General features: G+C 40.7%; 1 protein-coding gene across 2 annotated transcripts in view; it reads left to right on the forward strand.

Moving 5' to 3' along the window:
• LOC138594075 (neurexin-2-beta-like) overlaps window positions 1-18,117 on the forward strand; it is a 35,224-nt gene that overhangs the window by 8,143 nt on the left and 8,964 nt on the right. For both annotated transcript variants that reach the window (XM_069665156.1, XM_069665157.1), the window contains exons 2-3: window positions 8,057-8,238; window positions 16,468-16,639. In XM_069665156.1, coding sequence (XP_069521257.1) covers window positions 8,057-8,238; window positions 16,468-16,639 — 354 coding nt within the window. The remainder of the gene's footprint in view (window positions 1-8,056; window positions 8,239-16,467; window positions 16,640-18,117) is intronic.

Genomic DNA, 18,117 nt, shown 5'->3' on the forward strand with positions numbered 1-18,117 from the left:
AGTCGCATTTGAGTCGAAACAGTTTCACCACGACCCGAATCCTCTGAAAGTTGAGTGCTAGAAAAACCTTTGTGTTATTATAGAAGACGGGGGTCGTTTGAGGCGCTCCGAGCTGCGCGCGTTCAATCTGAGAGCTGACAGCGTGGATACATCCTGCTGATCGGAGCAGAAACAACTATTCAACCACGGCGCAGCTGAAGGATCCGTGTGCCAGCTGCGTGTGCGGTTATTAAAGAGTCACCAGATTTTCAGTGTGGCTTTTAATTGATTGGTTTCACTTCATTCGATTGATTGGATTCCTAGAATCTCCGCATGATGCCACTTTTTCCCTTGAAAACTATATTTCATTTTGAAAACCGTACGTCCTCTGTGTCAGGATTAAGCCTGCGCTATTCATTTTCATCATTTCACTGAGCTGTGTTTAACAGACCATGGAAGGAGCATGCCACAGACGCCATAAGTCAGACGTCAAATTCAAACTTAACACCCCACATAACTCTCCATTTTCACAAAAGTGGCTCATTTAAGAGATTTATCTGAGTTTTATTCCTGATCGATCTGCTTTGTTTTTCCAGTAAATCACACTTTTGTCTTTGCCTGATTCCTCCACGGCATGTATTTGTTACCTCACTAGAGGCTCGCAGGTCATTCAGAAATGCTAATTGTCTGCAAAAATCACACACAACCATAGGTGCACTCAAGTATAAATAAACATCCACTCTGCCAGTGGGGTTCAAAATCCCTGGAAATATTTTAAATTGCTCTGAGAGTATGAGTAATTTAGTTTGTTGCACTACTTTGACTGTATAACATTACAGCTGATACTGGCTGTACTAACTGTGTGATTCATGATGATTTTGCAGCCTCTTAAAAGTCATGATTAGTAATATTACGAGAGTGAACACTCACTCAGGCCACGGGAATTCTCCGACTCTCTACGACAGCGATCTCAGGGGACGCTTTTAAACCTTTTCACATCTGAAGTGTTGTGTGTGATGCAAATTATCAGCAGCGTCTCAGTGTGTTTTGCAAGTCCTATGAGCGCGTTGTCTCGTCTCTTTGCTTATTCAGCTGGCTGAGAGCATGAAATGAAAAGGACAGGGTGTTTGAGTGGGTAGCGAGCATGTTGGCACAAGCAATCCATACTGTAGCAGTTGTTGTGTTGCGATCCATTAAGACGGGAAAAGGCAATCATGGTTTCTTTATTTAGTGAAATGTGTGTCTTTCTTTGACACTATAAAAATGTGTCTGTCATATCACTTGATTTCTTGCTTGACATCTTGAATGATTTAAACCAACAAAAGGGCTTTAATATGACAATACACAATATCCATGAATAATATGGTAGGCACCAGGAGGAACACAATGCCTGTGTAGAGTATAATTAGTCATCATGGCTCCCAACTAATAATAATGTGATATACAGCACGTTTGAGGAACTCCAAGGGAGCCCTATTATTCTAGCATGGCTGCATTGTATGGCCATGAGAGAGGAGCAGAGCGCTCCCCTGAGAGAGAGAGAGAGAGAGAGAGAACTGAACGTTTATACTAATAATCTTAACGAGACTGATTTACTGCCTGCTTTATTTGATGCAGCGTCTTCCCAGAGAGAGAGGAGAAGTGATCGGAGGAGACAGAACAGGGAGGCAGAAAGATGTAATGAAATGCTTTAGCGTTATGACTAATGCAGGACTTACTGCTGTCTATAGACAGATGCTTCCATGTTTTCCTGCAGGTGCATTAGCATTCAATTTTTCATGATGCACATTACAAGGGTGCGTGTTACCCTTTGTGCAGCCTTTGACTCCCTCTTTGTCTGCACATGTTCTCACAGCGCTGTACAAAGCACTACAATTCCCATCTTCATTAGCTGTTTGTAGCGAGGTGTTTCCTTGACAAGAGGAGCTATTTTCGGAAGGGAGCACGGCGTTATCACATGTAAATGGGTTTTATGTGTCATATGATGTATGTAATTAAATACATTATATTACGTTTTACTTGTGCAATAGCTGAAAAATAGCTTTAAAGGCTGTCCGTGCAAGCACCCTATTACCGCTGTACTTCTGTGAATTGTTGCGCAGCAATTTCCACTGACCAGAATAACTATAATCAGAGCAAAGGAGGAAGTCAGGTGACGCAGGATAAAGAGTCCACAAAAAGTCAGGAAGGAAGTCAGCGGGTCAGACAAACAAAAGACTTTCCCCCAGAACACTGATGTTTGTGTCCCCTGCCAAAATCAAATGTCAACTTTGACTTAATTGAACTAAACTTAATGTACCTTCTTACTGATTTCAACCAAACCTTTTTAACAAGTAGTTTGGAGCCTAGACTAAAGCAAACTTTGACTGTTTACAATGCTGGCACTCTTTGGGAAATTGGTCATACGTACAGTGTTTTAGGAGACATTGGCAACCAGCCTATTCTGTTGTTTTGGAAGGAGGATGTGTATGAAAAATCACCTGCTTTCGTCATGTGAATTTGTTACGTATGCAGGTCTATGCATATTTTCGCATGTTAAGTGTGTTTTCACTTTCACATGTTTCTCATGCTGTAGGTTCAGTTTGTCTGTGTTAAAGTTACAATCCCAGTTTTTCCAATAGTGACATTTTAATGCCATTTTATTTTCGAGTTGTCTGTTCTTCCTTCCTATTATTGTAAACGTGATATTTCAGGAGGTTATAGTTTTAGACAAGGATTAAGTTATTATGGTTTTGATGGTCAAAGGTCAAGGTCACTTTGACCTCACAAGTATCCCTTTCCCAAAAGCACAATGTCTCAGCAACACGGGAAGGGGACTTATTATGTGGGATAAGGGATCCTCTGCGATAAGAACCTGCTCACTATACATTATCCCAATTATTACACATCTACCGACTTAAATAATTTGACACAAATATCAATTTGGAAATTATTTTATTAATTTAAAAAAGATTATATTTTCATTTTCTGTTTAAAAATAATCCGTTACACTCACGGTGAGAGCTGCGTCCATAGCAACGATTAACTCTGTAGCCTTCTTAAAATGAGCCAAGCTAGCTGTGGTACTCACATTAAATGGAAACATTTCCACTGATGGTGAAGTAAGACAAGGTGAACGCACCTATTGAGGATTTCTGTCTCGTCACTCAGTCAGTCTGTTGACATTTTCTTTTCCATTCACCGTCTTTAAACGCCGCCGAATCCTGTACTGTGTTCCGTTTGTTTACTTCATGTGCCGTCTTCAGTTTTGTCGATTTCTCAGTCGTCCAGTTTTTGCATCGTTTAGTCTTTATTGCTTTCTCTCCGCTGTTTTCTTCTCTTTTCTTTTTTTCTCTCTGTAAACAGACCGACCGATAATTGATATGACTACAGTTCGTCCTCCGGATTGTGTGATCAGAGTCGAATCCCTAGCAACGGTCTGTTCTTCATAACAAAGGTCTGTTATCGAGAAATAACAGACCTCAGACTGCTGTGATTGACCAATCAGAATCAAATATTTAACACAGCTTTGTAATAAATTTAGGTAAATTTAATTGTATCCATTCAAGACAACTACGCCATCAGTGATTGATTCGTGGACAATCTCCTCTTGCTACACCCCTTTTGTACCTGTTTGTTTTGCCGTAGTGAGAACAGTGAAAGAGAGAGGCAGATTCTCTGGCATTCAGTCCCTCCTGTAAACAATTGTGGTGCAACATCTACTGTTTAATGCAGGCCTGTTTATGCTGCTGTTTTGTTTGTAGGGTAATGTATTCTTTCAAATGATTTCATTACATAAATATATTCTCCATCACTCGTCCATGCCACAGTTACACTCTTACTTTGTGATAGATGTAAACTACAACATGACTAGATTCTGAAGGCAGAACACAGTTAAACAGTAATTCTAAATAGTCATAACACAGCCGAATGTAATCTCTGTAATGATAAACCAAAACCAGTTACAGGCGTCCAAAATTGGGCTCAAACAGTTCATGAGCTTTTGGTCTCCGGTGTCTCGTTTTAGATTGGTGTTCAGGGCTATATTGCCCAGTGAAATTTGAAATAAGACTGGATGGGAAATTGGGTCTGAGAATATGGTGATTGACCACATCACGGTCTGCCTGCCTGTGTGTTTGGTTTCCCTCTGAACAAACAGAGCTAGAAATCATGAAATGTGGTGCGGTATAATGAAATGGAACACCAAAGCCTTTCAACAAACACCGGCTCTCTGAAGTGATTTTTGTTGGGATTGTTTGTGGTCCTGGTACTCCAAAAACATGCATTATTAACAAAAGCAGTAGTGCTTGAAATAGTGCTGTTTAATACAATTTTATAACTGTACACATGTTCATGATTTGTCTGCTCCCTATTATTATGTTTCACATAAAAAGTGGGAAGATATTACATTTTAAAATACGTCCAAAGAGCCATTTTATAAACATGTGAAAGCAAACAGCACAGAGGGGGAATTCAATTTCTTCACTCTGTTATTAGAAACATGCTACACACATAGGCCTGAAATACACACATGCACAAACAGGACCCTATGGACATGCATTAATGGAGAGATGTCAGAGTGAGGGGGCTGCAAACCCAAGCAGTTTACGGTGCCACGTAAGAGGCCACTTCGACCTCGCCCAGGTAATGAACTAGCATCACTCCAGCTTCCTCTCCATACTTGGTCCGTACCGGGACTTAAACTGGCAACCCTCCAGTGCGCAAGTCCCTACAGACTGAACTACTTCTACCCCTATATTCTCTCCAACAGAAAACATTTCATTGAGCAGAAACAAGGGCAGGCTAAGAGTGCTGATAACATTAACAAGGAACCATTAAAAGCACTCATTGAAACTCCTTGATGTAACTCATGTCACAGACTCAAATTTGACTACAAATCCCAGACATTAATTAGGATTACCTCAGTGAGAAATAATTTGGTTGGAAACAAACACTGTCAAAGAACCTTCTCTGTTAATTAAACTCAAAGTCAGTACAAGGTGTTATGGAGTCTTTGGAGTGTTTCATGTTATGAAAGCATCAAAGCAGCAGGCGCTTCCTGTCAATAAGAAGCCTCAGCGTTGAGTGCCCATTACACCCAGCAGAAGAGTACTCAAGTCTGAGGCCACAATTTTGTTTCAAGTGTTCTCTGCGCTTAGATTAAGAGGTTCAAGTTTGAAAAGTTGTAATAACAACACTTCGGTTTCAGGTGTTAAAACAAACAGAGAAAAACAAGTATTTGAGGTGTACTATTAAAGGTGCTGGTTGTCTCTGCTGCACATGTATCATAATGACTACACATCTCCCGCTGTGTTAAGTTTTATATGTGAAGACAGCAGTATTTTCAGTCAGCACTCGCAGTCCTATTCCTCTGAAAGAGCATTCACTGCCTAACACAGCTTATGTTGATTTGACCGAAATTTCATATTTGAATTCACAATTTTCTTTGTTAAAATCCACAAGCTGGGCTGTCTGATGGGTTAGGAATATATCATATCAGGAAATGTGATTTACAAGAAAATGGATTTTAACACGAGCTTTCATGGATTTTCTCAGGTATCAGAAATTCTCACAAGATTTATAGCTGACGAATTAACGCCAGTGTGCCTCATTTATCTGGAGGACACTTCCTGTGTGCACATGAATAACCTGCATGATGAAAGTTTAAGGAGACACGTGAATCTGCAAGATCCTGTGTGAGCAGGTGGATAAATTAGCTTTAATCTGTGCTTTTTTAAACCGACACTTCTCATTAATCACTTACTTTTCACATCCTTTATTAAAGTACAGTTTAACAGTTTAAGCGAATATTTGTATGTATCCTATGAAAAATGGATGTTTGGATAAATCAAAAGGTCTGAAAAATGAAGATAAAAGAACATAAATGGAAACAAAATTAGATCAGATCAGATAAGAATCTGCATATATGAGTAAAAACCATGTAAACATGTCTGGCCAACCTCTTAAAGTAGTACATTTTGTCTGTGTTCGAAATCGCATACTGTATACTACATACTGCATACTGCCTTTGGTGGTAGTATGTAGTACGGAGCTGTTCAAGCGCCCCCTTCTGCTCAAATGCTGCTGCTGTCCATCATTTCAACTGCCGGTCTGACGTTCCAGCGCTTTGCATTGTGGGATACAGTAGGCAAGGCAGACTGGTCTGATGCATACTGAAGATTTTTTCCGAATCAGAACGACATCCGGGTATTTTTGGCATACTGCAAATTTTGCTTTTGTTTGCATACTGTGTACTACATTTGGGCCAAATCAGTATGCACTGCTAGTATAGTATGCAGTTTCAAAAACAGCCATAGTATAGTGCATCTACTCACTAGCTTAAAGTTGCAATCTCGAAGATCTCAGTTTTGTTGTCTTTGGCGGCACCTGGTGATAAACGGTAATTGCGGGAGCACACTTGCATGTGTGACGTCCACGGTTGGCTCCGGTTGTAACTCTTGATTTTCCTCGCTGATGATCACTTTCCTTTTTAGACTGTTTGCCGTCATCTGAGCGTCAAATTTGTTTCTTTTTCTTTGGATTTTCACTTATTGTTGAAGTTGTATCTGTAGTCATCCATCATTTCTTTGTTTGTTCAGCCATAGTAGATTACTGTTTACTTGCAACAGTTGCAGAGACCGGAAAAGCAGCCGCTTAGCTCCGCCTACCCTCTCTGGCAGACCAACCACTGCTGGCTGATGGAGAACGCGTCACTAACTGGGCGCCGCTTGTGACTTTTTACGCAAATGTCGCCACAGACACCCAGTCCATAATAATACTTTATACTGCAAATGTAAAGGCTTTCATCAGTGGGCCATAGGCTCAATCACCATTGTGTTACCTCATTCGGCAATAGATAGTGACTTAACAGACATTTATTTATATGAAAATCTTTAACAAGTACTGTATTTATTTTTATTTTTTTCTTTTACCTTTATTTTACCAGGAATAATCTCTTTTAAAACAGAGTCCTGGTCAGACAGCAGCAAAACAGTTTCACAACAGACTAAAACAAGCCGTAATTACATTAAACAATAATTTAACAGCGATCAGCAGTAAGACCGGTGCATTCGTTGGTCAAATAATCCTTCATCCTGTTTTTATGACCTTCCATGCTATTAATGCTCCAGCTTGAGATGCTCCTGTAACTCAGATCAAGGTAGTGGAGCAAAAACACTGAAAGCACTTTTACCAAAGACAGATCTTGTTCGAGGAATAACAAATATATTGCGTACATGTGACGGAAGGCTGCAGCCGCTGAAAGTTTTACAGTTTTAGGAGTCAGTAGAGAACATAGATAAGTGCTGTAGTTACTGGAGATGATGCTTGAGTTGAAGATAAAGACAGTAGGAGGATAAGACCAGACCAATGATGATTGCAGTAAAATATTTATTTAATGATAGGAAAGTGCACTGTCTTGATTTTGTGACCCTCAAAGAGAGATCCATTATGTATTCATTCACCGGGGAGGAAAGACACTGGTGCTTTCTATAATGGATTATAAGAAATCCTGCATATAAAAAAACAAAAACCTCACATATGCAAAGCTGTAGATATAATCTATTTGTCTCATTCTGGTTTATGTGTTGTGCTTAATTATGCAAAACCATTCCAGGCCAAAGCTATGCCTCAGCATCTGCAGCGATGCAGGATCACAAAAATAAAAGATGCGACTTTAACGATCATCTGTTGCCATTATTTTACATCTGTGAATGCAAAGCTTCATCATACTTTGTAAATTAGGCCACTAAGTGTGATTTAAGAGGGGAGCAGACCTCTTTAATAAATCTTTCCTCCTATCTTTATGCTTTGAGCCGCTCTCTGCCTGCTGCGTTATTTTGAAAAATGACGGTTTGTGTGCAGAGCAGCGAGGTGGAGGGGGCTCCACTCACTCTGGTTTGTAGGGAAAAGGAACCTAAGTTGCATCTTCTTACTTTGCACCGTAATTAAAACACTAGAAATAAAAACTTTAGAAATAGTTGTCCTTTCATCCACTACTAATATTATCAATACAACCTATTTACACTTCTTAAAACTTCCTCTTTAATATCTCTGTCTGTCTGTCTCACCACGTCTCTCTCTCTCTGTCTCCGTTCAGCTGGGACCACATACATCTTCGGGAAAGGCGGCGCTCTCATCACCTTCACCTGGGCCCCCAACGAGCGGCCGAGCACCCGAGCCGACCGGTTAGCCGTGGGCTTCAGCACGCAGCAGAAGGACGCCATCCTGGTGCGAGTGGTGAGCACCAACGGGCTCGGAGACTATCTCCAGCTGCACATAGTAAGTATGGGGATCACCGATCGGGGCTTTGAGCATGAATGTGGGGTATTACACCGTGAAAATGAGTAGTCTGCAGTCCCATGAATATTCGTGCATAGTTTTTTTTTGGTTTCCAACTGCGGACAGCTATGGACCATAATTGGTAGAAATATTACACAGAGTGATGTTTGGATACGATCTGTATATTTGTTTCTGATGTTTTTTAAGAGAATCATTTTTAGGAGTGTGAACCATTCTCTGCAGGAAGAAGCCTTTTATTTTTGATTATAAATGCAGTGTCCGAAAAAAACCCCGTAGACATCAAGTTAATCAGGACAATGTGAAATGTGCTACTTACTGGAGCTGTGGAAATTAGGCCACTCTGTCCGCAAACACAAGATAACAAACTTTTAGATCATTTTCCAAACATTTTGTTTTTGCTGAGGAAAACAAAAAGCAACATTATTGAGTTGTTGTTCTCAAGTGTTCGGAAGTAAACAGCCTGTAGCTAATTGAACCTTTGTTTTTGAGAGAGGAAAAAAAAGAGTTCAGCTCCTTTTCAGATTTCTCCTCAGCAATTCATTCACACATGAGCGTCATGCAAACAAATCCAGCAGCGCTCATGTAAAGGTTATATCCCTGAAAAAAGGTGATTCTATTCTCCTATGCCTTGCTGGTGGAGAGCCGATGCTACAGTCTCTATTTGATGAAATGAAAGAGAAATGAATATAGATAAACCACTTATGATCTATTTTTAGACTCAAACTCTGACTCGACTGAGCCATTATTCTAACTTGGCACAAAAACATCAGGCCGAGTTCGTCACAGCTTGTTCGTTCCACTGTTAATCAGCATCTGTGTCCAAACTCTGAGATAAAGTATGAACAAATGAACAATGACCAAAAGAAAAGAGAGAACAATAACACACAAGTCAGCAGGCCGAGAGATGTTTCCTGGTGATGAACATTTGTGTGTCTGTGTGTCGGTGGGAATGAGTGAGTCCACAGCAGCTGCCAGCGACTGTCTGCTCTGGAGGGAAATCAGTCTTTTTAGCATGTAGCCACAGGACAGATGTGCCATGATGAAGACCAGAGGGGAGATCTGTCAGACGTCTGCGAGCGCTGTAATAATTAAAATCGCACCTGTTGTCAAAGCTCAGGGCAAAAATCACAACTGGAGTTGGACCCTTATTAGCGGACGCTCTGCTGTGTCCACATAAAAAACGAGAATTATGGTTATAAATTAATTTCTAAAATAACAACTGTCCCCAGAAATAAAGTGGTTTTTAAATACTTCAAAAGGCACATTTTTTCTAATTTATCGAGCCGTCTTCATATAATAAATTATTTCCAACCTGCACTGAAATGTCAAAACCTCTTAATAGAGGAAAAAGGGATTTCTTCAAATGTACGTTTGGCAAATCTAATAAGAGCCTTTAAGGAATTTATTTGTCATTTTTTTTATGGCACATCAGGCCTGCAGGATATGAGAAAACTCTGTGATGTTTGGTTACCTTGTTCAATATAGCGACAACTATATGATGTGCAATAAATACACAAAGATTGAATAGTGCATATGAGCTATAACTCTATGGAGTCTCATAAAGGTCAAAAAGATTTTGAGCTTGCAAAATAATGTTCACAAATAATTTCACACTCCGCAGTTGTATTTTACGTTTTGTGTGCATGTGAAAAAAAAATTCTAAATTTTTGAATGCGTAAAAAAAATTGACATTAAAGTAAAACATAAAAGTTTGTCGATTTGTAAATAAGACAATATTTTCAACTTTGAGATTTGACAAAGTCTGAGTTACAAACACGCAAATTTCCTATCTGCATGTGCGTATGGATGTGTTGAACCCCTCAGCAAACCAGCCAATCAGCTCACCTAAAATATTATGGCACAGATTCTAAGTCCACATACACAAATAGTTTATACAGATACAAAACTTTTAACTCATTTGCAAATCTTTTCTGTGAGCACAACATATTTCTACACCAGCAAAACATATTTACAAATTCACAAACTTGAATGTGTGAGAACATTTTTTTTTTTTTACACATTCACAAATTTAGATACTTGCATGCATGGTTTTCCCCATGCCCACAAAACACAGAATACTGTGGGCTGTGAAGTTATTTGTCAACATTATTTTGCGAGCTCAAAATCTTTTTGACCCTTATCTGACTCCATATAACTCTTTAGTTTCTGTCTATGTGCTGTTCTTAAGGTTTTCTGCTCACACTAAATTGACACCCTGTAATCTGAGGGGAGCTGATAGCTGCTCGGGCTTCATCTGATTGCATCAAAACGATGTGAAAGCGAAGCCATTACACGCAGGGCTCCGTCTGATAGTGAACATTTTCGCATGCTGAGTGAGAAAGCGCGGCTTGTTTCCATAAAATATTTTTTCTTATTCATTGCGATAAATTCCGACTTTTGCAATGTGTTTATTGCAACTTGTCATGATGTGATGATGATGAAAAGGTGATGTATAGTGCAGCCCTATGTGGCACGTGTCACTCAGCTTTTAATCCAAATGTGCAAAACATGATGGAATTTTACTGAATCAAAGACGAGGTCACATTAATTTCACTCAGTATTTATTAAATCCAGTAATTTTTAAAAACTCGCTCACATTCAATGAAGTGCATTCACTTTTCCGAGCTGGTGTTTTCCGATGGTTAACTGTGACCTTCATAGAGGGCAGCTCAGGTAGCGAAATACTATGGACACATCCACAACAAGAAATGTTTTTATTGGAGCAAAAGAAATTGACTCTTCATCACTTTCTAGACATTTTCGGAACAAAAGCCCACATCCTCTGAATATTTTCAAACTGTCTCCTTTAAATTGTATTCCCAGTTTAAAAGTGTGAAACTGACCTTGGCAGCCTTAGACTGCTGCGAGTAAATGCAAAGACTTCTGCCTTGCGTGCAAAGCCAGCTGAAAAGATTTCTTTCCCAGCATCTGCCAAGTCCTTGCACCCTGACAGATTGCTTACTTTGACACCTTATTACTGCTCAGCGGAGGGGAATAAAAAAGAGTGCAGAGGCTGTTGAGGTTGTCTTTTTTGGTTTGTCTAACTAAGCCTCATATGATCACACCTTCCTGTTTCGTAGGGACCTAAGCTGTCATCTCTTGTGAATTTATTTATGTATCTTATTAATTTCATCACATTCTGTTTCCTGTATCGGGGAGCCTGTTTAGGAACAGAAGAGTGTAAAAACTGGGTGAAGACGGAGAGAGGAAGCAGTACACTGTTGAAAATAAGACTTGGCCACAAGGGAGGGTTGAAAATAGTTGAGGAAACAAATGATGTATGAGTTTAATGTGCTACAGGGATGAGGCACTTTAGAACAGAGTTCACTTCCTATAATCTTCTTCGGATATCAGACGGATTTCTGTTCAAAACCACAGTATGATGAATAACCTTATGAAACGCTGTAAATCAGGCGATGACGGGGAGAAGCTGCCTCAAACATTATAACATGAAGAGTTTAATGTTATAACAGGATATTTTCATGTTATAACATGAAACAAACTGAAAAATATGGCTCATTTACAGTATTTGATTTAGTTCTACTTCATGCTTGGGTTGAGATATAGCGAGATTCTGCTGTTACTGAGCACGGTGGATGATATTGTAAAAAGTATGTGTACACTTAGAAGGATTTTAAAACGCATGGGGCTTTACAGAACAAAGAGTTTTTCCCACCTGGACCTGAACGCATCTCCTCCCGTTGTAACTCGTGTCGCGAAGGGCACGGTGTGAGCGGTCGAGCGAGTACGAGAGAGAGAGAGAGAGCGGTAGAGTGACGGTAAATACGAGCGGAGCAGAGAGAAAGAGCTTGTGTTTAACATCGTACCGGGGCTTCATTCAAAACGTTTGAGGCTCAAGCAGAACGTGGCGCCCTAGGAGACCGCCAGCAATGAGTGACAAGAGCCGTTCCTGCAGGCACATAACTTTACTGTGCTCCAGCGACGTATTTCCGTAATCGATGATGTCAATAACGTCGACGTCAGCCCCGTAACAATATGATTTTTTTCTGCCACACAATATAATTTTTTATTTTGCAGGCCAGTGTGCAACACAGTTATCCAGAAGGGACCTGATTATTAGAGTTTGTATTGCGTTACAGATCGATCGAGCTTACTACAATGTGTTGGGATATGACGACATTGTGAGGCCTTAGACCCCAGTAGGGGGGTCTAAGGGATTGTCCCCCAAGAATAGATTTATTTAGGTCTATTTTGATGCAATTTTATGCACTCTTTATTTACATTCAAAGTAATCAGTTTTAACAAAGATTCTTTGTCTCTTTCCTCTATCTCTCTTTCCATCACACGCTGCTGTCTTTCTCCCTCTCCCTTTTTAATACATGCTGTCTGTCTGTCTGTCTGTCTGTCTGTATCACATGTGTGATTAGACGAGTAGGGCGAGCTAATTAAACAACAGAACGTTCCCTCCCCTCTATTAAAAGATCGAGTTTGAGTTTTTCCAACTGGGCATGAATGCATCGCTCCTCTCCTCTCTTGTAACTTGTGTCAGGAAGTGCGCAGTGAGTGAGTGGTCGAGGAAGTTAGAGAGAGAGAGAGAGCGTCAGAGTGACGGTTAATGCGCGCGGAACAGAAGGTGTGTGTCTTGAATTTAACATCAGGGCTTCATTAAAATGTTTGAGGTTCAAGCCAGCGCGCCCTAGACGACCGCCTATATCGCCTGTGCATTGAGCCAGCCCTGCGTGCAACATTTCACATTATAACATAATTATTTATTGTTTATGCAGGCGTGCCAACTCCCATAAACATCATAATAAATGGAGGTACCTGATATTAACAAGGCATTTTCATAACCTTTTACATATGACTTTAATAACTATTATCACAGATACAAATGTATATTGGCCATTTTAAATTACAGATAACTTCATATTCAACAAATAAACTTTAATTACTTATACAGGAGCTTGCAAAAATGATGGTCACATAATGAAGTGTATCTGTACATACGCAATCTTTAAAGACCAAGAGCTTAAACCATCCCCAGTCCACCAGAGATTACATCAGAGAGGTCAGTGCTGCTAAAAAATGTTTTTAATGAGGGTCTAAAAGATAAAACAAATAGAGTTAATTGGAAATGTTAAAGGAGCAGTTCTACACAGAAGAGCTTCGACTACAGGACAAGAGATGATGAAGTTTTACACTAGCCTGATGAGGTTTGGTTGGACCTAAGTTTTTCCACTCAGTCCGTTTCAGATGAATTTTAATAGAGTCTCAATCAGGCATCGGATTCAGCTCCCGAATTTATATTCTGAATAGGAAAATCTTGCCTAATAAATGCTCCTCCTCAGTCTTTGGTGGGATGGAAATGCTTCACAAGAACTCATAAATGTGTATATTTCACTTTGAAAGGCAGTGCTCCAGCTGCCCTCTCACTGTGCAGCTGTATGTGCTCCACATGTGTTCACGAGGCAGATTCAGTTAGGTACGAAATCTGATGCTGTCCGCTCTGGTTCCTCATATATATTTTTATATTTTGCAATCGCAGTTTTCCCCACAGCTAAACTACACTTTACAATAACAAGAAGAAATGTTCAGGTAGACACAAAAAAAGGTGCCTTTGATCATCTGGGAAATGTGAAACAGTTCAAAGGAATTAGAAAACAGCTTACTTGGTAGCGTATGGAGCAGTTTGAAGATTTTTCATTATTTATAATGATCCCATCCAGACATCTCCTTTAGAAAAGAAAGTAACAGAAGCTTGTTACACCCTCAGGATTAAAAAAGTGCTTTGCAATTGTTTTTATTTACTCGGTTCCTTTTATAATAGCCGTACTCACCGATCACTGTGTTGAGTCTAATGAAGAGACATTTTAATCATTCTTGTGGGAGTGGGAAGGTTAAGGAGTCTCTCAATTCACATCAGTGTCGAAGCAAACTCCCCGACTGCTTCTGAGGGAATGTGCTCACGAAAATGTGAGAAAGTTGGCCGGCAACAATCTGTACCAGACAGATGTACTTATCTTTCCAGTCTGTGCTATATTTAACAATTAATCACATGACATCACAGGAGAGCTGTCAGTCCAACAGTCCTTTTTAGGGGTTTTTCTTATCAAAGCAAAGATGAATGCTTAAAATAATGTACCCTTACAATAATCTTTGTAATATGAATTGGCTGCAGCTCAGAGGAGGTTTGAGCTCCCACGATGAGAGCTGCCTTAGGGAGAGACAGCGCTCAGAGGAAACGCTCTCCCTGTCAGAGCTGATGTCAAAACAGCTTGGTGGGAGACTGCGTGGCTTTTCACCAGGACACACCTGACTAGCTTCATACCCAAACCCGTGGGCTGCTAAAGGAATAGTAACGTAACAGGAAAGGTTTCTGTTCCTGAAACGGGGGCTGCGGTTGTGTTGCTCCGCCAGCTGTCGAAAGGTGCTCCGGGGCTGTTTTGTAATCGCGCTCTAAGACTGAGTTAGCAAAACAGAAGCAACTGTTTGTTGAAGCCGTATGAAGCCCCCGGCACTCTGCTCTGGCCTCAGAGATTTTAATTGTTTTCCAGAGGACGACAGAGGGCTGAATGTGACCTTAGGCTGCTTTCCCCTGGTGTTGCCTGATGAATACTCATCAGTTTGCTTCTCTGAGCGAGAGATTGAACCTTGGACGCTGTGCCGCTCCGCAAGCACGGAACACAAGTAAACAAGAGATGTCTCCTTTATGCTCTATAAGGAATATTAATGATGTGTTTAAAAACACGGACACGTGTGTCCTAATATGAGACTTAATTCTGACTATCTTACAGACGCGCTGTCTCTAATTATCTCACAGTATTATAATGAGTAGCTGTGAGTGAGTAGACGTTTGTCATGAAGGGCTTTCATCATGTTTGACTGGTGTGAATCTGATTATCCTGCTGTAGCTATGTGTCATAAATCACAGTCGCCTCCTCCTGAGTTCATGGATGATAAGGAGAGATAACACGGCTGTGTGGGGAGACGGAGCTCGTGTAATAATAAAATATAATGAAGGTTAATTTTTCAAGCTTAAAATCATATTAGTAACAGGACTTTCAAGGTCTCTGAGGACGTAACACTTCTGTATTTAACACCGACTGTGTCAGAATGAATAATTATGTCAAATTCAAAAGGTTTCTAGAAGGATTTTACATATGATTATGGGGAGAGAGGAGAGCTCACAGACAGGTTTTACATCACACAATAGCACCCGCCGTCAAGGCGAGAAAAGAAGCCTACATACTTGACATTCAGTATTAGACGTATGAGAGGAAGGGAACATTCAGATATATTAAATGGCACATGTCAAGGAATGAGCTGTGGATTCTGACAGTAGAGAAATCCAACGCGAGGCCCTCTGTCGGGGATATTTACATCGTGTCTGTAAGGTCTGTAAATAATGTGCACATTGTGTGCCGTGCAGGCGCCGTGGCAGTCGAGATTTCATTTCAATAAAACACGGCACCAGCCAATTTCACCGTTTACTTCCTCTCTGGGGTTGGAGGTGGAATATAGTGCAAGCAGCTGCTGGAGTGGAGAATAAAAGTGAATAAATAAAAGTAAAGAAAAACCTGCAGACTCTTTTATAGCACGCAGCTCAGAGAGGAGTGATGGGAGGGGAGCTGCAGAGGTCGCTTTATATTGATATTATGAGGTTATACCTATGTGCAAGCGTGCATGTGAGACATACTTTACTAAAGACACTGTCTGCATTGTAGGGTTCTGCAGTGTAAGATTGTTTTTATCTAGAAGTTAGTAGGTTGTCTCTGTGTACTCCTGCAGAATCGTGAGCTGTTTCTTAAACACCACCTTTGCACTTTGACCTTGTGCTGCTTTTAAGCAAAAGAGTGTACAAAGGCAAGACAGGAACACGAGACCCCACACAGTTTGTTTCTTATCAGTGGCATCTAAAGGCTGGCTCCAGAAGCAGCTTTGATCTTTGAGGAAGGCTGGCAGGAGCAGGGAGAGGCTGACAAGGAGAGAAGTTGGTCAACCAAAAGAGAAGCGGCAGGATTCTGTCAAGAGTGATCCACATCGGGAAACCTGAGCCGGCTGCTGAGGGAGAATGGCACTGAACCCTAAAGAAAGAGCTAAACATACTGTCTGTGTCACTGAAGATATTCTGTTACTGCCTCAACAAGGTCTCCAGCTCGACAGCTCTGGAAGACGTGGAGACTCTATAGTTTCACACATTCTGAGTGAATATGTGATATTTCAGACTCTTTGTTTTCTCACCTGCAGGATCAAGGAAAGATCGGTGTCATCTTCAATGTGGGCACTGATGACATCACAATCGATGAGCCTGCTGTCATAGTAAACGACGGCAAGTACCATGTTGTGCGCTTCACACGCAGCGGTGGCAATGCCACTCTCCAGGTGGACAACCATCCGGTTATTGAGCGTTACCCTCCAGGTAAGACTGATGGGACAAACTACGTGGAGGCTCAGAGAGAGAGATGGCATGAAGCATCTGGATTAGCGAGAGAGGATTGCATGTCTGTCTTTCAAACATCAATCTTCAAATGAGCAGTTGGGAAATATACTGTTTGCTAAAAAAAACTGATTGGCAATTTGCCTGGTGGCTCAGTTTAATTCAGTTCTCCCTTCTAGTCATTTCATCGCTCCATAAGCTATCTATTAAGTTCCACACACATACGATTGGACATGCGGTATTGGCTGAACAATATTATAATCTGAAATTGATACATTTGCCTCAAGCTGCCTTCCTAACTATATCCAGCAATGGAAATAATGTCTGCAGCCGCTGTTGTTTCTGCAGCCGGTCTGTCAGGCAGGTGGAGGGATGCAGCAGACGAGAGATTTTCTGTTACAGCAAATTAAAGAAGCATTTTACTCTCTAATCTTTCCTGTTATGTATGTTAGCCATAAGCATATGTGGCGTCGTATATGTTTATCAGATTTCTGCTTGAAGTCCTGATATAATCCTTATCTATTAGTTATTAAGCTGCCATCCTCTGCTCTGTGTCCACAGAGACGGTGTTGACAGACAACGGTTTATGTGGTGCCATTAATTCAGCTGATAAATTCTTGTTGACATGGACAATTTATTTAGGAATATGCTTAAATTTACATACATCATTCTACTGGAAAGGTCACCTTTGCATTTTGTCTGTTTTACATAAACAGATTGACAGATTTGGCTGAATTTATACTGTATTGTGTCAGATGAAGGCCTCAGCTCTGTCATAAATGTGTCACGTACTTAATAAATGTTTGAGGATGATCGGTATCAATGTTACCTTATCTATTTTGTTAACGTAACAACGTAAGACACATGTAAAATGATGCGTTCCATGATTTTAAATTAACTTAAATTCAAGTAGATTCAATCTTGAAAACGGAGAATCTACAAATATATAAGAGGAAGAGACATCTCGCCAAAAAACAAAGATTTCCATCATCTAAAGGTTTCAACCTACGCACAAACACCCCTCCCTTCATATACAATATACCAATAATACACACTGAGATCACGACCGGCTGTGCTTTAACCTGTTCTGAACCAATCAACCAATTAACCTTATTTAGAACAGGTGCACCAGCTGGCATAGCGGGAGGAAAGCAAGTCCCCCCCTCTGCCTCCAGCTGGTGCTCACAGCACACACACACGCGTGCCGCACACATGCCGCAGTCGCACATAAATCAAAACTGTCTAATGGTGATCACCGTGTGTGTCGCACACTATTTGTCAGCTCCCGCTCAGCAATCTGTGGTTTTTTGAAAAAGGAGTGTGGCAGCAATTATAAACGAGGGTGCTTTTGTACAGGGAGTGTACATCAAGTAGGTGACAGTTAAGACTACAAGGTAACGCAGCACTGATATGAAATGGCACCTATGATTTGTGGTAGGAGGGCGCTGCCTTTATCTCTC

The sequence above is a fragment of the Semicossyphus pulcher genome, unplaced genomic scaffold, assembly GCF_022749685.1.
Source record: "Semicossyphus pulcher isolate SPU_LCO1_2020_fin unplaced genomic scaffold, fSemPul1.0.p SCAF_10, whole genome shotgun sequence".
Taxonomy (NCBI): Eukaryota; Metazoa; Chordata; class Actinopteri; order Labriformes; family Labridae; genus Semicossyphus; species Semicossyphus pulcher.